Source organism: Ailuropoda melanoleuca, chromosome 1 (assembly GCF_002007445.2).
Source record: "Ailuropoda melanoleuca isolate Jingjing chromosome 1, ASM200744v2, whole genome shotgun sequence".
Classification (NCBI taxonomy): domain Eukaryota; kingdom Metazoa; phylum Chordata; class Mammalia; order Carnivora; family Ursidae; genus Ailuropoda; species Ailuropoda melanoleuca.
In genome coordinates, this window is record NC_048218.1 from 189,624,400 (window position 1) to 189,644,391 (window position 19,992).

The 19,992-nt window shown below is 62.4% G+C and overlaps 1 protein-coding gene and 1 long non-coding RNA gene across 8 annotated transcripts in view; one reads left to right on the plus strand and one right to left on the minus strand.

The window, feature by feature from the left end:
* FLNC (filamin C) overlaps nt 1–19,992 on the plus strand; it is a 26,998-nt gene continuing 7,006 nt past the window's right edge. Inside the window, exons 1-33 of one of the 2 annotated variants that reach the window (XM_019804143.2) lie at nt 1–654; nt 4,837–5,085; nt 6,601–6,698; nt 6,849–6,999; nt 7,092–7,210; nt 7,417–7,494; nt 7,689–7,851; nt 8,014–8,214; nt 9,481–9,618; nt 10,013–10,139; nt 10,280–10,416; nt 10,615–10,808; nt 10,901–11,014; nt 11,602–11,745; nt 11,964–12,087; nt 12,259–12,419; nt 12,628–12,718; nt 12,806–12,975; nt 13,178–13,295; nt 13,385–13,647; nt 14,040–14,637; nt 15,259–15,432; nt 15,542–15,704; nt 16,000–16,160; nt 16,807–16,974; nt 17,060–17,183; nt 17,670–17,826; nt 17,902–18,091; nt 18,266–18,289; nt 18,401–18,648; nt 19,078–19,158; nt 19,453–19,552; nt 19,716–19,856. In XM_019804143.2, coding sequence (XP_019659702.1) covers nt 303–654; nt 4,837–5,085; nt 6,601–6,698; nt 6,849–6,999; nt 7,092–7,210; nt 7,417–7,494; nt 7,689–7,851; nt 8,014–8,214; nt 9,481–9,618; nt 10,013–10,139; nt 10,280–10,416; nt 10,615–10,808; nt 10,901–11,014; nt 11,602–11,745; nt 11,964–12,087; nt 12,259–12,419; nt 12,628–12,718; nt 12,806–12,975; nt 13,178–13,295; nt 13,385–13,647; nt 14,040–14,637; nt 15,259–15,432; nt 15,542–15,704; nt 16,000–16,160; nt 16,807–16,974; nt 17,060–17,183; nt 17,670–17,826; nt 17,902–18,091; nt 18,266–18,289; nt 18,401–18,648; nt 19,078–19,158; nt 19,453–19,552; nt 19,716–19,856 — 5,521 coding nt within the window. In that variant the 5' untranslated portion in view covers nt 1–302. The remainder of the gene's footprint in view (nt 655–4,836; nt 5,086–6,600; nt 6,699–6,848; nt 7,000–7,091; nt 7,211–7,416; nt 7,495–7,688; nt 7,852–8,013; nt 8,215–9,480; nt 9,619–10,012; nt 10,140–10,279; nt 10,417–10,614; nt 10,809–10,900; nt 11,015–11,601; nt 11,746–11,963; nt 12,088–12,258; nt 12,420–12,627; nt 12,719–12,805; nt 12,976–13,177; nt 13,296–13,384; nt 13,648–14,039; nt 14,638–15,258; nt 15,433–15,541; nt 15,705–15,999; nt 16,161–16,806; nt 16,975–17,059; nt 17,184–17,669; nt 17,827–17,901; nt 18,092–18,265; nt 18,290–18,400; nt 18,649–19,077; nt 19,159–19,452; nt 19,553–19,715; nt 19,857–19,992) is intronic. The other variant, XM_019804148.2, reaches the window with a different exon arrangement.
* Nucleotides 18,544–19,992, minus strand: part of LOC105239441 — an 18,536-nt gene continuing 17,087 nt past the window's right edge. For all 6 annotated transcript variants that reach the window (XR_004628859.1, XR_004628854.1, XR_002143573.2 and 3 more), the window contains one exon: nt 18,544–18,674. This is a non-coding gene — a long non-coding RNA (uncharacterized LOC105239441). The remainder of the gene's footprint in view (nt 18,675–19,992) is intronic.

Here is a 19,992-nt window from a genome sequence, read left to right on the forward strand (position 1 = left end):
GGGGGCCGCGAGCGCGGCATGGGGGGGGCGCGGCCCCGGGGGCTTCTTAAACCCCCCGCCCCGGCCCAGCCCGCACTTCCCGAGCACCGCTCCGCCCCCGGAGGGAGACAGAGAGAGCGCGGCCGAGGAGCCGAGGAGGCCCGCCGAGTCCCGCCAGCTAGGGCGCGAGAGAAGTTGCTAGCAGCGCAGAGCAGAGCGGCGAGCCCCGCGGTCGCGCCCCGACAGCGCCCCGACAGCGCCCCAGCCCGATCCCAGCCTCAGCCCCGTAGGCAGCGCAGCCCCCGCCCCAGCCCCACGCCGGCATGATGAACAACAGCGGCTACTCGGAGGCCGCGCTCGGCCTGGGCGACGAGGTGGACGACATGCCGTCCACGGAGAAGGACCTCGCGGAGGACGCGCCCTGGAAGAAGATCCAGCAGAACACGTTCACGCGCTGGTGCAACGAGCACCTCAAGTGCGTGGGCAAGCGCCTGACCGACCTGCAGCGCGACCTCAGCGACGGGCTGCGCCTCATCGCGCTGCTCGAGGTGCTCAGCCAGAAGCGCATGTACCGCAAGTTCCACCCGCGCCCCAACTTCCGCCAGATGAAGCTGGAAAACGTGTCCGTGGCCCTCGAGTTCCTCGAGCGCGAACACATCAAGCTCGTGTCCATCGGTCAGTGCGGGCAAGCAGGGCGCGGCGGGGAGGGGGACATGCCGGGAGAACGCGCCGGCCCGTGGGGGCGGGGAGCTAAGACAGGGCAGGGGGCGACCCCCTGGCACAGGGAGAGGCCCCTGGCCCCCGCTTGCCCGATCCATGGACGCGGGCCACACGGGCACTGCCTGCACACCCGTCTGTCGCCCGATAGCGGCGTCTGGGGGGTCTCCGGGGGTCCAGACCTTACCGTTCCTAAGCCCTCCAGCTCAGCCTTCCCGCACACACTTCCATCAACCCGCCTTGACTCACTGTCCCCTTTCTTGCCATCGGGCCATCCCAGCCCATGCTCGAGAGGACAGGATCAGTGCCTTTTACTGACTCCTGGGGGTGTCTACCCCCTAAACAAAGCAAATAGCTTCTTTGCTTCTTTGCCTCCCAGCACCTCCACTGGGCAGGGGCGGGGGGGGGGTGGACAGGGCTGAAGGCAGGTCCCAGCCGCTGCCCATCCAAGGGTTGGGAGGCGGAGGGAGAGCTGGGGGCCTGGCAGACATGGGGCCGGGGCCCTCCACAGGCATGTGCTCAGCGGCTGGGCTCAGGCCCCTGGGCCAGGTTAGTCAGGGCCCAGCCTCAGAAACCTAAAAAGGCACTGAGCGAGCGCAGAGAATCTTAACCCCTACCTACCCACCTCCTGCTTCAGCCTGCCTGGGAGGGTGCTCCGCTAAGTCCTTGCCAGGCCCCAGCCCACCCCCTAGGCCCGGATTGGCTGCAGCTAACCGTCTGGGTTGAGGGGAGGGAGGAGAAGGCCTGTGGAAGGGAGGAAGTCATTGAGTGTAACCAGATTTGGAAGGTGTATCAGTGCTGGTGGGGGTGGGGAGGCACTCCAGGCTTTGGAGGAGCAGGGGAGCTGAGGGTGGTCTCTGAGTGGCCACAGGCTGCTCCTCCCCCCAGCCCTGCAGTGCTCCCTGCTGGCTAGGGGCCTGGGGAAGACCCCCTACCCCTGTGGTGAACTCTTAAGAGTCTTACTGCGATTTACAGGAAAGGGCCCCTTGGAGTGCACCCCAGGGCCCCCAGGAGAGGAGTTTCACACAGGGTCAGGTGCCTTCCCCCACCAGGCTACCCCAAAGACTTCTCTAGATAATTGAATGTCTGTCCACCCCCACTCTCCCTCAGGGCATCTCTAGGCCTCCTGAATTAGCAGGTGAAGTCAGTCCGGGGCCCTTTGCCCTGTCCAGTCTCTTCTCCAGGCCTTACCCCTCCTGCCCCAATACTGCCCCCCCACCCCACCCGCTCTGGCCTGGAAATAGCCCTGCCTCCGTGACACAGCAGATGTCTCTGAGCTTTCCAGAAGGACAAGCCTGAGGACAGGGGGTGGGGGAGGGGGCCCTGGTGTTTGTAGTGGGGCTGAGGGCTACGTGAGTGTATGTGTGTTGGGGGGGGTCAGAGGGTGTGTGGGGGGAGTCAGAGACAAGTCATCCCCCTTGCACGCTGGGATTTGGTTGACAGGACTGACTGTCCCAGGTGGGGTCTCAAGGGGAGGGCCTGGGGCCTTACCAGGATTTTATAGGAAGCCGCTCGGCCTTCCCCTCCCTTCCCCACTGCGGGGGTGGCCAGCCCCTCTCCAGGCCTCATCCTTCCTGAGCGCACCTCTCCCCTCCCCCATGGCGGTGCCTGGCTGGGGGGGCGGCCTTGGCTCAACTGTGGAGGGGCCGGCTCACAGTAGAGGGGGAAGAAGCAAAAGATGGTTTGGGGGCGGGAAGGACGCTTCTCCGTTCCCACTGAGAGGAAGGGGAACTGTTCCCCATTTGGGCCAAGTGGCTCACTCCGCTGATGAGATAAGCTGTCAGCAATTCGGGGCCGGGCTGGAGGCTGAGGGTGGAGGGGACGGGGTGCGCGGCAGAGCTGTGCAGCCCTGCGGGGAGATGTGAAGGGATTCCCCGCCAGGGCTGGCACTCTGCTTCCTCTAGTTCCCTCTGGCCCACGTAGCCATGGGAAGGGCTGTCGGGGGGCCTCCCTGGGCACTGTCTCAGCACTGAAATGGAGCATCTGGGCACCTGGGAGGGGAGTCAGGAAGACTCCCCACTTCCCTCTCTAGGAGTGGGGTGGGAGCTGGGAGCTGTGAGGTTCCACCTGAGGAAGGGGTGCTCAGCCTGGGTTGACGAGCTCTGTGCCCTTACCCCAACACCCCGACCCGGCCCCCACCACCCCCTCAGCCCCTCTAAACAAAGAGGCCTAATGAGGCAGCTCTGTGCTGCAGCTGTTCCCCAGTTGCTATTCCTTCTAGAGCCAACAGCTGAGGGAGGGGCTGGAGGGGGCAGCAGCTGTGCCGGTACCTCCCTCACCGGGGCCCTCTCTCCTCCCCCTCCACTTGAGGCCTGGGGTGGCCTCAGGGACCGGCTGTCAGGCTCCTCCCACCCCTTTGGGGGTGTCCCCAGGCTGGAGAAGAAGTGGTGGCCCCGGGTATGAGGGAGGATGCCTGGCTTGATTGGAGCTCCCCTCTTCTGCCTGGCCCGAGGGGCCGGGCGGGTAGGGAGAGGAAGGTCATTGCCCCAGAGCAGGACTCTAGGCCTCTCTCCTGCCCCAGGCTGCAGTGGACCACTTGCTGTTTGGCCCAGGGCCAGTTACTCGGGAGAAACTTCTCCCTGAAGCAAATATGAATGACACCCCCTCCCACCCCAGCAACCCCAGGGTCTCACTCCCAGGAATCTGGCCCTGGTTTGCAAGAAGCGCTCCTGGGTATGTGCGCACTGGCTTTGGAGGCTGCTGGGGTGGTGAGAGGCGGTGGGGCACTGGGTGTCAAGACTGTGTGAAAGTCTTGTGGACGGTGTGTGTGAGAGAGCGCCCTGGAGCACCGGGAGGCCGGGAGTGAGTGTGTCATGGAATCTGAAAGCTGCCAAACCATTGTGCTTCAGCCGAGCCAGCGGGGAGAGGGGGCGGGCTGGGGAGCTGTGGGGAAGGAAGGATGAATCAGTGAAAGGGTGGGGGAGCCAAGGGGGCTAGAGCTGGAGGCCAGAANCCCTCTCCTATCTCTCAGGCAACACCAGTAAACAAGACTGTCTCCCCGCCCTCCCCCCCCCCCAGCCTCCTAAAAGTGGTGTTCAGGGAAGCTGATGGATTTCAGTCCTGCGTTGTCCTTCACAAATAAGCTGGTTTGCAAAGAGCTACACTCTAGTCCACCTCTGCTCCTGGATAGTTAGTTCTCTCTGGCTATGTAAGGAGATCTAGGTCCCCCAAATCCTGGGGAGCTGGTTCTGGTATTCCCCAAAGGACGGGTGGGTGGGGAGTCTGGAGTCCACATGGGTGACATTCTTCCTGGCTCATGTGAAATCCCACCGGCCCCAGCATTTGAAAACATGATTTTCAAGCCTTACCCGAGCCTGCACTGTGCCCCCTCCCTCCTTCCAGAACTTTGTTCCAAAAGCCTTTTATGGTGTTCAGAGGAGAATTTGGCTGGAACCAGGTTAGTTCTAGTCCTCTCCAGATTCAGTTTTTAAGATATTCATCCATTCAACCAGTATTTCTTGAGCCCCTAGCAAGTTCTAGACTCTGAGTATAGAGAAATAAAATAGCGTCTAGTGTGAAAGAAGCCAGACCAAAAGAGGACATACTAGAGGATTCCATTTGTAGAAAACTCTAGAAAATGCAAATGAATCCATAGTAACCAAGGGCAGACTGGCTGTTGCCTGGGAAGGAGGGGGGACGAGGAGGGGCGGATGCAAAGAAATTGGGGAGAGATGGATATGTTTATGACGCGGCAATGGTGTTACGGGCACACACATGGGGTCAAAGCTTATCCAGCTGTCTATGCGAATACTTGCGGTTTATTGGATGTCAGGCATACCTCAACAAAACTGTTAAAAAATGAAACAAAACAGCGTCTGCCCCCAAGAGGCTTACAATCCCGGATAATTGCGCAGACACCTGTGGTCTGATGGAGGCCCACGCGTGCGCCGTTCCACAGGTGAAAGTACTTGTTGTGGGGCATGTTGGGAAGCAGCCTCATTACAAAGAGAGCAGCCCACAAGTGCTAGGCCTCTGGGTCTGGCCTCGTGGGAGGGTGAGAATTTGGGAGGCAGAGAAGGGGGCAGGTTCCGGAATCCGGAGTTCTGACTCCCCCCCCCAGGGGCTCTAGCAGGGCCTGGGGAGCCGAGCTGCAGAGGGCAGCCCCCTTGCCGAGCCCAGCTTGTCGCCTCCGCTCTGCAGACAGCAAGGCCATCGTGGACGGGAACCTGAAGCTGATCCTGGGGCTCATCTGGACGCTGATCCTGCACTATTCCATCTCCATGCCCATGTGGGAAGATGAGGATGACGAGGACGCCCGCAAGCAGACCCCCAAACAGCGTCTGCTCGGCTGGATCCAGAACAAGGTGCCGCAGCTGCCCATCACCAACTTCAACCGTGACTGGCAGGACGGCAAGGCTCTGGGCGCCCTAGTGGACAACTGCGCCCCCGGTGAGCGTGCCCGCGGGCCCTTGTGCAGCCCTTCCCCCCCCCCCCCCCCCCCCCCATGAGCCGGGGCCCCTTCTCCAGCTGAGAACCATTGCGGGCTCGAGGCCCTTCCCGCTGGGTGTGCCAGACCCTGCAGCTGCAGCAAAAGGATCGGAATTCCTCATTTTCCAGACAAGGACACTGAGGTCCAGAGATGGCCAGTGACGTGTCCAAGATCACACAGCTTACTTGTGGCAGGATGGAACTAGAGCCCGAGGCTTCAGCTTCCTGCTCCACGGGCGTCCTACTTTGCCACAGGGGTACCATTTCTGCTGAGCTGAGAGAACCGAGGCTACAAGTAGGCCTTGTAGCAGGAAGGCCGGGAGCTAGACCCTGAGAAGGTTCTTCTTTGTCAGGCCCTGGGAGAGGCTTGAGGAGGGGCTGAGGCTGGGGTGGCACTGCCCAGGGGCAGGTGACCCAGCCCTGCCCTCTCTCACTGCAGGCCGTGGCCTAGTCAGGTGGGGGCAGCTCAGGGCCCCTGAAGAGACTGCGGCATCACAGACTAGTGCCCTGCCCCGTAGGCAGCTCCCTCTCTGACCATCACCTCCCAAGAAGATAGGTCATCTTCTAAGTCGGTGGATCAGCTCTGCTGCTAGCCCCTTGGGAGAATCCTCCCCCAGCCCAGGGTCAGCCGGGGAGCAGGAGGTGGGAGGCGGGGGCACCAGCCTCCTGGGAAGCATTCCCAGCTGCTGAGCCATTGCCCACAGCTGGCGAAGGCGCCAGCAGTGAGCTCAGCTGTTCCGACGGTCATGGATTCCAGCCTTTGAGCCGGCCCCCTCCCAAACAATGAGCATCACCCCTTCTCTAGCTCTGGCCCAGACCAAGCACCCCCTAACTCCTGCACCGCTTGACAGGAGTGACCTGGCGCTGCCTCGGCATTGTTCCCGTTAGGAGGGATGGGTTTTGGGTGGCCACAGAGGAGATCCCGTCCTCTGAAAACATGCCCTTAAGTGCCTCAGTTTCCCCAAGTGGTCAGTGAGGAAGGAGAGGGTGTCTTATGCCCTAAAGCTGATGTGGGAAGTGCTTGGAGCTCTAGGACTTGAGGGCAGCTGTGAGGAGACCTTTTGGGGGACGGGTCAGAGGCATATGCTGGATGGGGCCTCTGACCTCGCCTGTGCACCCCTGGGGCAGCGGGAATGAGGCAGGAGGGATGGGGGGGTGTCCTCCCAGGGTCTGCGCCGTGGCCCGGGCAGGCAGGAGGCCGACTGGCAGGGCCGGTGCCAGGCTGCGTCAGCCAGGGCAGAAAGGCCTCATTGTTGGTGCCAGGGAGGGCTGCCGCGCCTCTCAACGGCGATGGGCATCCCAGCCGATGGGCCATACTGTAAGGGGTCAGCAGGGACCTAGCTGTCAGCGGCCTAGAGCTGTGGGGCAGGGGGTGGGGGGGTGACTCCACGGCCTGTGAGGCTGTCGGACGAGCAAATGCTCCGCACTGGGACTGCCTGCTTTCCCTGCTCATCGTCTTCCCTACCATCTCTCCAGGCCTCTGCCCTGACTGGGAGGCCTGGGACCCCAACCAGCCCGTGGAGAACGCCCGGGAGGCCATGCAGCAGGCAGACGACTGGCTTGGGGTGCCCCAGGTACACGAGCAAATGGGGTGGGGGGAGAGTAGAGGGGCACGAGGGCCCAGGATGGAGGTTGGGTCTCTAAGGAGGTCCAGTCGGGACGTGGGAGGGAAGCGAGGTTGCTAGGTCGAGGGCACCCTGTAACTGCATTCCTCCCCATGGCAGGTGATTGCCCCCGAGGAGATTGTGGACCCTAACGTGGATGAGCATTCTGTCATGACCTACCTGTCCCAGTTCCCCAAGGCCAAACTCAAACCTGGTGCCCCTGTTCGCTCCAAGCAGCTGAACCCTAAGAAGGCCATCGCCTATGGGCCCGGTAGGTGTTGAGCCCCGAGCATCTTCCGTGTGCAGCTGCGTGCACGCTAGGACGGCTTCCCCTAAGTACCCGCTCTGCCTCCCGTTCCCCAGGCATCGAGCCCCATGGCAACACCGTCCTGCAGCCTGCCCACTTCACCGTGCAGACGGTGGACGCCGGCCTGGGCGAGGTGCTGGTCTACATCGAGGACCCTGAGGGCCACACTGAGGAGGTATGCAGAGCCTCAGGACGAGAGGGATCGGCGTGGGCTTGGAGCCAGACGCCACAGGCTAACAGGGATGGCTTGGAGAGCTCTGGCCACCGGAGCTCGCTGCTGTGCTGGGGACTGGGGGAGGCATCACCGCGGGGGCTGCCAGGCCCTGGGGGGTCAGGAGGGGCTGCGGCCCCTGTGACTCCCAATCTTTTTCCTTCCCATAGGCCAAGGTGGTTCCCAACAACGACAAGAACCGCACCTACGCGGTCTCCTACGTTCCTAAGGTCGCTGGGCTGCACAAGGTATCTCCCTGCGCCCCTCTCCATTCCAGTTACGTGCTTAGCTCTGGCTGAGTGGACCCCTCTGTCAGCTCACACCTCACCCTGCCCAGCACACGCAGCGGCCCTCCTCTCCCCATCCTTGGCTCTGCTCTGCCCATCCACGCCCTCTCAGAACTGCTCTCTCTGAGAAGCTAACCCTTGCCCTCTGACCCCAGGTGACCGTGCTCTTTGCTGGCCAGAATATCGAACGCAGCCCCTTCGAGGTGAACGTGGGCATGGCCCTGGGGGATGCCAACAAGGTGTCAGCCCGTGGCCCTGGCCTGGAGCCCGTGGGCAATGTGGCCAACAAACCCACCTACTTCGACATCTACACGGCGGGTAAGGATGGGCCCCAGGGGGGTGGCAGCCCGGCAGCCTGTGACCGCCTGGGGTGATGTGGATGGGGGCCTGGGGCAGAGGGGTGGCTGGTCCCAGAGCGGAGGAGCCTGCAGCGGCTGTGTGTGTCCGGAGCAGTGGCGCTCACAGCCTTTGTGCATGCAGGGGCCGGGACTGGTGATGTTGCTGTGGTGATCATGGACCCGCAGGGCCGGCGGGACACAGTGGAGGTGGCCCTGGAGGACAAGGGCGACAGCACGTTCCGATGCACATACAGGCCTGTGATGGAGGGGCCCCACACGGTGCACGTGGCCTTCGCTGGTGCCCCCATCACCCGCAGTCCTTTCCCCGTCCATGTGGCCGAAGGTAAGGCCCTTCATCCCCACAGTCACCCTCCCTCCCCACAGTCACCCTCCCTGAGGCCCAATGAATCCCCCCTGGGTTCATTGCCAGGACACAGAATTGCCACCAAGTTCTGGGTCTGAGGGTTTACGCAGATGAAGGAGCAAATCCAGGGGTGGGGCAGGCATCAGCTGAAGCTTTGGAAAAAGTAGAGTAGCCACAAGGGGGAGGGAGGCGCTCCCGAGAGACCTCCTCCGGGATCATTGCTGCTCTCTGCATGCACTACCCCAGGAAGGGGGGGCTCAGGAGACCACAGTAGAGCGTATCAGACAGGGCCACCTTGGGGGGGGGGTTGCAGGAGCATAGGTGATGAGCACCCACACCCCAGGCCTCAGGTGGTGACTCTGCCACTCAGTTCTCTCCCTGCTGCTGGGAGCCCTTGAGCCCTTGAGCCCTTGCTGTTACACGCCCCCTCCGTGCCCATCCCCCACCAGGCCGAGAAGGTGGTACCGCCTTAGTACTATCTGGGGGAGGCGGGGCCAGCGTGGCCACACAGGACTGGCCTCACCTGCACTGTGCGGCAGGGCCCAGGTAGTGTGGAGCTAACCCCCTTCCGTGGCATTCTGTGGCAGGCCCCAGGTTCCGTGCCATTGCCTGTGTGGTAGGCCTGGAGTACATGCTGTTGCTTGTTTTGTGGCCCTCCCCCCATTGGGTTCGATGCCATTTTACGTGTTCCGTGGCAGGCTGAGATTGCCATTCTTTGGCCCGTGTTTAGCAGCAAGGTCTGGGTTCGTTGCCATTGGTAGCGTTCTGTGGCAGGCTGATTTCCATGCATTGCCTGGGATCTGTGGCAGGCTTCATGTTATATTGGATAGCTCTTATTCTGTGGCCTGGCTTAGTGTTTCGTGGCGTGACTTAGTCCTAAAGCTGCCGCGGTGGGTCTGACGGAGAAGGCTCAGGTGGTTCTAGGTGGGTGCCTTTGGGTGGTTTGGGGCCCTCTCCTCTCTCTCTTTGCCCCCCTCTCTGCCCAGGCCCTGCCATGTCTTTGTCCCAGGTGACACTCTGAGCACCCCAGCAGGAGGGGTTTCTTGTAGCCTCCCTGTCCAGCAGGGCTCCCAAGGGCCCCAGTTGTGTCGGGCTCCAGGGAGTGTGAGCGAGGATGGCATGAGGCCAGAGCCCGTGCCTGTGACACTATGCCCAGTGAGGTGGGGGAGGAGTGTTTGTGGGGCTGAGGCTCTGTCTGTGTCTCAGGCCCCTCAGCACCCCTAATCTTCTCTCTCCAACCCGCAGCCTGTAACCCCAACGCCTGCCGCGCCTCTGGACGGGGCCTGCAGCCCAAGGGTGTGCGCGTGAAAGAGGTGGCTGACTTCAAGGTGTTCACTAAGGGTGCCGGCAGTGGGGAGCTCAAGGTCACAGTCAAGGGGCCAAGTGAGTGCTGGGGCCCGGGACTGGGGAGTGGTAGAGCAGGGAGGAAATCTGGCCAGTGGGTCTGACTCTGAGAGCAGTGACGGCCAGCACCATGTCTCCCTGGAGAGACTCCATAAGGGACGCTGACCAGAGGCAGCATGGGGCCGTAGGCATGTTGTCTCCTCTCTTGCCTCAGTTTCCCGACCGCAAGCTGGGAATGATCCTCCACCCCCTGCATTCTACCCCATGTCATGCACAGGGACGACCTGAGGTCCCTGACCGAGTTTCGGCTCCGCCCACTAGTAGCACTGCCCTCAGGCTGGGCCTGGGTCCCCCGGGCTCCTTGAGGGGATTGAGGACCTGTGACTCCCAGACTGTGGGTCACACCCCCTTCTCTGCCCCCGCGTCTCCCCAGAGGGCACAGAGGAGCCGGTGAAGGTGCGGGAGGCTGGGGACGGTGTGTTCGAGTGTGAGTACTACCCCGTGGTACCTGGGAAGTACGTGGTGACCATCACATGGGGCGGCTACGCCATCCCCCGCAGGTAAGCCATGCGGCCCGTGCCTTCCTGTCCGGGCCCTCGTGGGGTGGGAGGAGGTGGAAGGGCTGCCTGGCACTCTGCGGGGAGGGGTGCCTCTAGCAGAGGTACTTCCTGGCATGGACACCAGATTCCTCCTTGCCCAGCCCCTTTGAGGTACAGGTGAGCCCAGAGGCAGGAGTACAGAAGGTCCGGGCCTGGGGTCCCGGCCTCAAAACGGGCCAGGTGGGCAAGTCAGCCGACTTTGTGGTGGAGGCCATCGGCACGGAGGTGGGGACACTGGGTAAGTGGCCGGATGGTAGCAGCTGGGAATGCTGGGGAGTGGTGTGATGGAGGGATGTGGGAAGTGACTGAGGACGGGAGGTGGGAATGCTGGGTAGCATCAGGATGAGACGGAGTGGGACATCAGGGCAACTGAGGGAGTGATGGGAGTGTCCGAGCTGCCTCTCACGCCCTCTGATCTTTCCTACCTCGAACCCAGGCTTCTCCATTGAGGGGCCCTCGCAGGCCAAGATCGAGTGTGATGACAAGGGGGATGGCTCCTGCGATGTGAGGTACTGGCCCACAGAGCCCGGGGAGTATGCCGTGCATGTCATCTGTGACGATGAGGACATCCGAGACTCGCCCTTCATTGCCCACATCCAACCGGCTGCACCTGACTGCTTCCCAGACAAGGTGCGGTCGGGTGCCTGCCCATGGGCCCAGGATTGGGGGAGGGGGCCCTCCTCCAGTCTGTGACCATGCCCTCCGCTCTTCCCCCTGCACAGGTGAAGGCCTTCGGGCCCGGCCTGGAGCCCACTGGCTGCATCGTGGACAAGCCTGCTGAGTTCACCATCGATGCTCGCGCCGCTGGCAAGGGTGACCTGAATCTGTATGCCCAGGTGGGGCACTGCCCAGTCCTGCCACCCCATTGCCCTGGGCAGGAGCCCTGGGGCGGGGGGGCAGGGGCGTGGCAGAGGAAATTGTAACATCGTAGGACTGACTCTCATGGATCTAGAAGAACTATGGGAAACTTAAAATTTGGTGTTTTCTGATGATCATGACATATTTTACCAAAAGTGTATTTTGTTGCACTAATAATTTTCAGTTGAAAGATGATTTGATTCAGACACTGTCTTCCCAAATCAGTTTCTCAAACTGGTGTCCACTAAGCCCTCCAGTTAATGAATGTATTCTTGGGTCCCAGAGGATGATTTTTCTTTAAAATGTTCACTATTCAATTTTAGAAACATTGGTTTAGCCCAGCCTCTCCCCCACTAGCCCCTTTTAGCTACCTGGGCTGGGAGGCGAGGCCACCCAGCTGGTTTCCAGCCAGATCTCCAGGCTCCCAGGGTGTGTGCTCTGACCCTGGGCTCCTTTGGCCCGAGGTCTGAGGCGATGGGTAAGGAGGGCCGCCTGAGGCCAGCAGAGGGCGCCAGTGCTCTGAGGGGCCAGACTGCTCTAAGACCCTTCTTGGTGACGCTCACAGGATGCTGATGGCTGCCCCGTCAACATCACAGTCATCCCCAATGGCGACGGCACCTTCCGCTGCTCCTACGTGCCCACCAAGCCCATTAAACACACCATCATCGTCTCCTGGGGAGGTGTCAACGTGCCCAAGAGCCCCTTCCGGGTGCGTCCTCCCATCCTGCCCCTTGCCCCTGGGGTCCCAGAGGGAGGGTGGAGCCCCACACAGATGTTGGTTGTCCCTGGGCCCTTGTCACCACTCCCCACCTACCTCACCACCCGCATAGAGGCTAAGACTGGTCCCACTAAGGCTGGGGCTGGTAGTTCCAGGGGAAGGGGCCTTGTGGGAGGGGCACCGTGCCAAGCATTGACCCCTCCCCACAGGTAAATGTGGGAGAAGGCAGTCACCCCGAGCGGGTGAAGGTGTATGGCCCAGGCGTGGAGAAGACGGGCCTCAAGGCCAACGAGCCTACCTACTTCACGGTGGACTGCAGCGAGGCCGGGCAAGGTGCGCCTGGCTGTGGCTGGGGGGTTGGGGGACAGGGTCTGGGGTGGGGTCTGGGTAGGTGGGGTCTCCTGCTCTGGCTACATCTGTTTCTGGGCAGAGTTCAAGTGGGACTAGTTAAGTGGGGGAGGCTGTTGAGACCCCACTCACGGCTGCGTGCCCGCCTCCCCTCAGGCGACGTGAGTATTGGCATCAAGTGCGCCCCTGGTGTCGTGGGCCCTGCAGAAGCTGACATCGACTTTGACATCATCAAGAATGACAATGACACCTTCACAGTCAAGTACACACCCCCAGGAGCCGGCCGCTACACCATTATGGTGCTGTTTGCCAACCAGGTACCCCACCCTTGGCTTTTGGCAATCACGGGGGGCTCGCACCCTCCAAGTCTAAGCCAGCAGCTTGATACGCTGTCATGTGGGGACAATTTCACAGCCACCGATCAAGCACTTCTTGTGCGCAGGCAGCGTGCCTCAGAAGGCACGAAGGGGGAGCTCTTTCAGAAGCTGCCCTTGCCTACCCTCACCAAGCCTTTCTTCCATCCAGGAGATCCCTGCCAGCCCCTTCCATATTAAGGTGGACCCATCCCACGATGCCAGCAAGGTCAAGGCTGAGGGCCCAGGGCTGAACCGTACAGGTAGGTGTCTGGGCAGGGGCTGGGCCGGGCCGGAGTGGGGGCTGGGTGTCCGCCAGGCCCTCACCACATCTCGGCTGGGCCCCCCAGGTGTGGAAGTTGGGAAGCCCACTCACTTCACGGTGCTGACCAAGGGAGCCGGCAAGGCCAAGCTAGACGTGCACTTTGCGGGGGCCGCCAAGGGCGAGGCTGTGCGGGACTTTGAAATCATCGACAACCACGACTACTCCTACACTGTCAAGTACACGGCCGTCCAGCAGGTGTGTCCCACCCACTCCCTGCCTCACCTCCCCTGGCGGACAGGGTCCTGCACCTTCTTCCTCCAGTCTCCTAGGGCCACTTCTGAGTGTCGGCCCCTCTCCCGCCATCCCTCCTCTCTGGCCATGCCCCCTGAGCCTGAAGTCTGCCTCGGCCACGGGCATATTGCCAGGCTGTGTTCTGACCTCTGCTTGTACCCAACAGGGCAACATGGCAGTGACAGTGACCTATGGTGGGGACCCTGTCCCTAAGAGCCCCTTTGTGGTGAACGTGGCGCCCCCGTTGGACCTGAGCAAAGTCAAAGTTCAAGGCCTGAACAGCAGTAAGTGGGGTAGGAGCTGACCTGGAAGGGATGGGGGTCGTGAGGTGGGCCGGGGCCTCTGTTCATTGTGCCCCTTGCCCTCTCCACAGAGGTGGCCGTGGGGCAAGAACAGGCATTCTCTGTGAACACGCGTGGGGCTGGCGGTCAGGGCCAGCTGGACGTGCGGATGACCTCGCCCTCCCGCCGACCCATCCCCTGTAAGCTGGAGCCTGGGGGCGGGGCCGAAACCCAGGCTGTGCGCTACATGCCCCCCGAGGAGGGACCCTACAAGGTGGACATCACCTACGACGGCCACCCAGTGCCGGGCAGCCCCTTTGCCGTGGAGGGTGTCCTGCCCCCTGACCCCTCCAAGGTGAGGAGACAGGCGCCGGAGGGAGCTGGGATTTGGGGGTTTACCGGGAAGATGGACAAGTCACAGGGGCTGAGGCCAGCAGGCCCATGTGTGTGGAGTGAGTGCGGCCGAGGACCCAAGGCCAAGTGATCCCCCGTCCCGGGACTGCCTCTGAGACAGCTTAGTTGTTAAGAGTGTGGCCTTTGATCGCACCAGGGTTTGAATTCCAGAATCACTAACTGGGATGAACGGTTTGATCTGTCTGCCTCCTCTTCCTCATGCGGAATTGCTGCAGTAAGGCCTCAGCGTAGTAGCTGTTACATTTAAAGGGGCCTCGCTGGGGGGGGGGGCATGAGGACCAAGCATGGGAGGGGCCAGATGTGAGGAGCCCATCTCCCCGTTCCTCTGCCTAGGTCTGTGCTTACGGCCCTGGTCTCAAGGGCGGACTGGTGGGCACCCCAGCACCCTTCTCCATTGACACCAAAGGGGCTGGCACAGGCGGCCTGGGGCTGACCGTGGAGGGCCCCTGCGAGGCCAAGATCGAGTGCCAGGACAATGGTGATGGTTCCTGTGCCGTCAGCTACCTGCCCACCGAGCCGGGCGAGTACACCATCAACATCCTGTTTGCCGAAGCGCACATCCCTGGCTCACCCTTCAAGGCCACCATTCGGCCCGTGTTCGACCCGAGCAAGGTGCGGGCCAGTGGGCCAGGCCTGGAGCGCGGCAAGGCCGGCGAGGCAGCCACCTTCACCGTGGACTGCTCGGAGGCGGGCGAGGCCGAGCTGACCATTGAGATCCTGTCGGACGCCGGCGTCAAGGCCGAGGTCCTGATCCACAACAACGCCGACGGCACCTACCACATCACCTACAAACCCGCCTTTCCCGGCACCTACACCATTACCATCAAGTATGGCGGGCACCCCGTCCCCAAATTCCCCACCCGCGTCCACGTGCAGCCTGCCGTCGACACTAGTGGAATCAAGGTGTCGGGGCCCGGGGTGGAGCCTCATGGTGAGTGACCCGTCAGGGAGCCACGGTCGCAGCGGGAGGGAGGGAAGCAGGGCTGAGGGCTTAGGGAGGGCCGAGGCGGGTGAAAGGAAGGCTTGGGGACAGGCTTGGAGTCCTTAGGGCTCAGATACCCCAGAGAAGGAGCCAAGGGCCAAGGCCTGGGCATGGAGCTTTGCCTCTCTGCTCATGTGGGAAAACCGTGTCTGCCTCTGGGCATCTTTCTGGGCATATCTTAGCTCTCTCAGATCACGTCCCTGACCTGAAAAAGCCATGGCCCCCGGTGTCGTGAGTACAGAGGGAAAGCTTTGGGGCAGATGGGCAGGAGACCATTCCGCTCGGTTCAGGAAACGTGAGCTGCTGGCTAGGCACGGGGGTGGAAGCTAGAGGGAGACAGAAGACCCAGGCCCACCCTTGAGGCTGTGGGGCACCTGAGTGAACGGGATAAAGCAGGGGCTGTGGGAAACAGGCCTGGAGTGCACCGGGGTGCGGAAGGGGGCTGGGCTCAGGCTGGGGAGTAGCAGGTGGATAGGAGGACTAGGCTGGGACTTGGGGAGGGTGGAGGCATAAGCAACTATGGGAAGGCTGCCCCAGCCCCACACAGAGTGCTCCTCTCCTGGGCTCCAGGTGTCCTGCGGGAGGTGACCACCGAGTTCACTGTGGATGCGAGATCCCTAACAGCCACGGGTGGGAACCACGTGACCGCGCGTGTGCTCAACCCCTCGGGTGCAAAGACGGACACCTACGTGACGGATAACGGGGACGGCACCTACCGAGTGCAGTACACAGCCTACGAGGAGGGTGAGGGCCTGGCTGAGTGCAGGAGGGTGGGGAGCAGATCGCCGCGCTTGGGGCAGGTGCGGTGCCAGGGGCCGCGCACCCCCTGACTCGCTGTGTGGCCGGCTTCCAGGCGTGCATCTGGTGGAGGTGCTGTACGATGAGGTAGCTGTGCCCAAGAGCCCCTTCCGAGTGGGCGTGACGGAGGGCTGTGACCCCAGCCGCGTGCGGGCCTTTGGGCCAGGCCTGGAGGGTGGCTTGGTCAACAAGGCCAACCACTTCACCGTGGAAACCAGGTATCCTCCCCCTTTCCTAATATGGACACTGAGGCTGTGGCCACCCTGATCCCAACCCCTTGCCCTTCTCCTTTGCCCTTCTGTGCCTGCCTTATCTCATCCCCTCCCTTCCCCTCCCCAGGGGGACTCAGGAGCAACCCCCACCCACCCCGTGTTTCAGATCAACCCCTAGTTCATCCCTTCTCAGCTGGGCCCCTGGCAGCCTGCCCTCTTTCCTCTGCCCGCCCCATTCAGCCACTCTTCCCTCTCCACACTCGCTGGCACCAGCAGAGCTGATGAGGCTGTCACCTTGCAGGGGAGCTGGCACTGGAGGCCTAGGCCTAGCCATTGAGGGCCCCTCGGAAGCCAAGATGTCCTGTAAGGACAACAAAGATGGCAGCTGTACCGTGGAGTACATCCCCTTCACAGCCGGGGACTACGATGTCAACATCACCTTTGGGGGGCGGCCCATCCCAGGTGTGTCTGGGGGACAGCAGCTGGTTTGGGAGGCAGGGGTGAGGCTGTGGGGCAGAGGCTGTGGCTGAGAGGTAGGGCAGGGCTTGCTATTGACCCAACAGCCCCTCCAGTTCCTTCCCATGGGCCCAGAGCTGGCGTCCTGGCCCCTTGCCTGGAGCGTCGGAGCTCCTGGGTCTGGTCACTCAGATACAGCCCAGGCCACTGTCACTGGCTTAGCGAGGGGAGCCACTCACGCCTTCTCTGTCTGCAAAGAGCTCCCCGCTCCCCTGCAGGGCTGAGCTGCTTGCGAGGGTCCCGTCTGCCGTGATGGCAGTGCCTGGGCGTGCTGAAACTGGACATTGCCCCAGCGTTTCTAATTTCACACCATCAAAAGTGGACTTTATTTTTAAAAAACCCATTTTTAGCATTTTATTTAGGAAGGACTTCTCCAGGCCTGTGGGCCAACACGGGAGGTTTGCGCAGCCTAGGTCTGCAGCCAAGTTTCTCTCTCCCTGTTTACACTTTCTTAGCACGTTCTTCAGCATTGCACGCAGTCTGGCCTCCCTGGGGCATTTCAGAGGCAGGGAAGACCTCCTTTCCCCTGCCTCCTCAGTGTCCAAGATCTTCCCAGGCAGGTGGGTAGGGGCTGATGTCCCTCTCCTTGCAGGGAGCCCGTTCCGGGTGCCGGTGAAGGATGTGGTGGACCCTGGGAAGGTGAAGTGCTCAGGGCCAGGGCTGGGGGCCGGTGTCAGGGCCCGGGTGCCCCAGACCTTCACAGTGGACTGCAGCCAAGCCGGCCGGGCCCCGCTGCACGTGGCCGTGCTGGGCCCCACAGGTACAGAATGTCTGGGGTAGGGCAGGAGAAGGGGCGGGAGGACAGGGTGCCAGGAGGCTCTGCTGAGCCTGCCCCCCTTTCCCAGGTGTGGCCGAGCCCGTGGAGGTGCTGGACAACGGAGGTGGCACCCACACTGTCCACTACACCCCGGCCACTGATGGGCCCTACACGGTAGCCGTCAAGTACGCCGACCAGGAGGTGCCACGCAGGTGAGAACTACTCTGGGGCTCCCGTGGCTGAGCTGTGGGGCACGCTTCCCAGGGCCACACCTGCAGGCCACTGCCAGGGCCCTGGGGTGCCCCTTCCACCTGTCTTGGCCTCATCTGCTCTTGGTCTCAGCCACCCCAGCCTGCTCTTCCTTAGGGCTCCCTGCCTGTGGCCACAGAGAGGCAGCACGGCCCCCAGGGCCGTCCTTAGGCCAGGCTTTCCCACCACGTGGCTACAACACTAGCGCCTTGGGAAAAGGCAGGTGGGGGGAGGGCACCCTCCCGCACCCTCCCGCACCCTCCCGCACCCTCCTCTTTAACCCGACCACAGCATCTTCCTGGGGAACGCAGAAATGCTCAGGGTCCATCCCGGGCGTCCTCGAGTAACCCTCCCACAAACCTCGGGATGCAGTCTGTTCCCTCCTCCCGTCTGTGGGGAGGACTCCCCCCAGACCCCCAGCCAACTGTCCATCCTTTCTGCCCCTCAAGCCCCTTCAAGATCAAGGTGCTTCCTGCCCACGATGCCAGCAAGGTGCGGGCCAGTGGCCCCGGCCTCAACGCCTCTGGCATCCCCGCCAGCTTGCCCGTGGAATTCACCATTGATGCCCGGGATGCTGGTGAGGGTTTGCTCACCGTCCAGATCCTGGTGAGTCCAGGTGGAGCCCATCTCCCCGGGCAGGGTTTGGGCACAGGCAGGCCCTGACCTTGGCTTCTCTCCCAGGACCCCGAGGGAAAGCCCAAGAAGGCCAACATCCGAGACAACGGGGATGGCACATACACCGTGTCTTACCTGCCAGACATGAGTGGCCGGTACACCATCACCATCAAGTATGGTGGCGACGAGATCCCCTACTCGCCCTTCCGCATCCATGCCCTGCCCACGGGGGATGCCAGCAAGTGTCTTGTCACAGGTGGGTGTGCACCCCACATCCTCTGCCCCTGCTCACCGTCGAGGACCCCTCCCAGCTCTTCCAGGTCCCTGGCCCAGTCCCTAGGGGGCTGCCGGTCAGAAAGCCCACCTCCCCTGCCCCCCTCTCCTCTCCCTCCCCACGGCTGTGTCACCTCACGCTCTTCTCTGTTTCCAGTGTCCATTGGAGGCCATGGCCTGGGTGAGTGCCCTTTCTCATCTTGCTGTGGGCTGAGGTGGTGAGGGCAGCTGGGAATGGAGAGGGACTGGGCACAGCCCCCAGACCCTCAACCTGGCTCTTTCCGGGTGGCAGGTGCCTGCCTGGGACCCCGCATCCAGATCGGGGAGGAGACTGTGATCACGGTGGATGCCAAGGCGGCAGGCAAGGGCAAGGTGACATGCACAGTGTCCACACCGGATGGGGCAGAGCTCGACGTGGACGTGGTTGAGAACCACGACGGTACCTTTGACATCTACTACACGGCGCCCGAGCCGGGCAAGTACGTCATCACCATTCGCTTTGGAGGCGAGCACATCCCCAACAGCCCCTTCCACGTGCTGGTAAGCTCCAAGGCCCCGGACAGTGGCTGGGGAGACGGGCCCTGTTAGCAGCAGCAAGGAATCCCAGAACCCGTCCCCATGTCTGATGGATTCTGGGCCCAGAGTGTCCCGGGGTCAAGCCTCTGGTTTCCTACAGTGGGAGTTGAGCACAGCCTGTTTCTGGCCTCTCCGGTGGCCGGACAGCTCTCTCTTGGAAAGCTGGCCCTGCAGTTCTCCGACCCTCGGGCCCACAGTCCCTAGACATCCCCCAAAGGTGGCCCTGTGGGACCATGAAGCCCTCCAGAGGGTAAAGCTCACAAGATAGCCATCCTGCCCCAGGGCAGCCCAAGACCTCAGGTCCCTGGGCCCTTCTCGGAGTCTGCTCCTGAGCACCCGGGCTGGCGGGAACTGGCCTGCCACAAGCTGTGCTCTCCCTGCCTTGCCTCCCAGGCGTGTGACCCCATGGCCCACGGGGAGGAGCCGTCTGACATGCCGCAGCTGCGCCGGCCCAGCACCTACCCCACGCACTGGGTACTGCCGCCTCCCACCTGGGCCGTGCCTCGCCCTCCTCCTGCTCCTTCATTTCTTCCTTCTCGTCCTCAGTGCCAGGGCTGGGGCATGGTTTGGGGGCTGCCTTGGGGAGCAGGTGGGCGCGAGGCTGGGCAGATGGGGCCCCTCTTCTCTTGCAGCTGCCATGCCTCTCCTGCCACTCTGATTTCACCATGAACCATCTTTTCTTTCCTCACTTTCTCAGACTTCTGTTGGGACTCAGGCCAAGCTCCCCATACCTTCCCCAGCTGATGACTGTTCCTCTTCCCTCCACAGGCCACAGAGGAGCCAGTGGTGCCTGCAGAGCCCATGGAGTCCATGCTGAGGCCCTTCAACCTGGTCATCCCGTTCACCGTGCAGAAAGGGGAACTCACAGGTACCATCCTGGGGCCCTGAGGCAGGAGGGCTGGGCAAGGGAGGGGGGAACAGCCTCTTCCAGGCCCCGGTGCGGGCTGTGTCCCAGGGCCCGCGGCAGCAGGAGAGGGGGTGGGCCGTGCCAGGAAAACACAGGGTCCCCTACATAACTTTGCTACCCCCAGGGGAGGTTCGGATGCCCTCCGGGAAGACGGCCCGGCCCAACATCACCGACAACAAGGACGGCACCATCACGGTGAGGTACGCGCCCACTGAGAAAGGCCTGCACCACATGGGGATCAAGTACGACGGCAACCACATCCCCGGTAAGTCGGGCCGGGCCGAGAGGAGCCCACTGGGGCTTCATTCTTGCCTGCCTTCTTTCAACAACTATTCATTGAGCACCAGCTGTATGCAGACACCATGCCAGCCCCTGGGGAGCCAGACATCCATCAGTCAGGC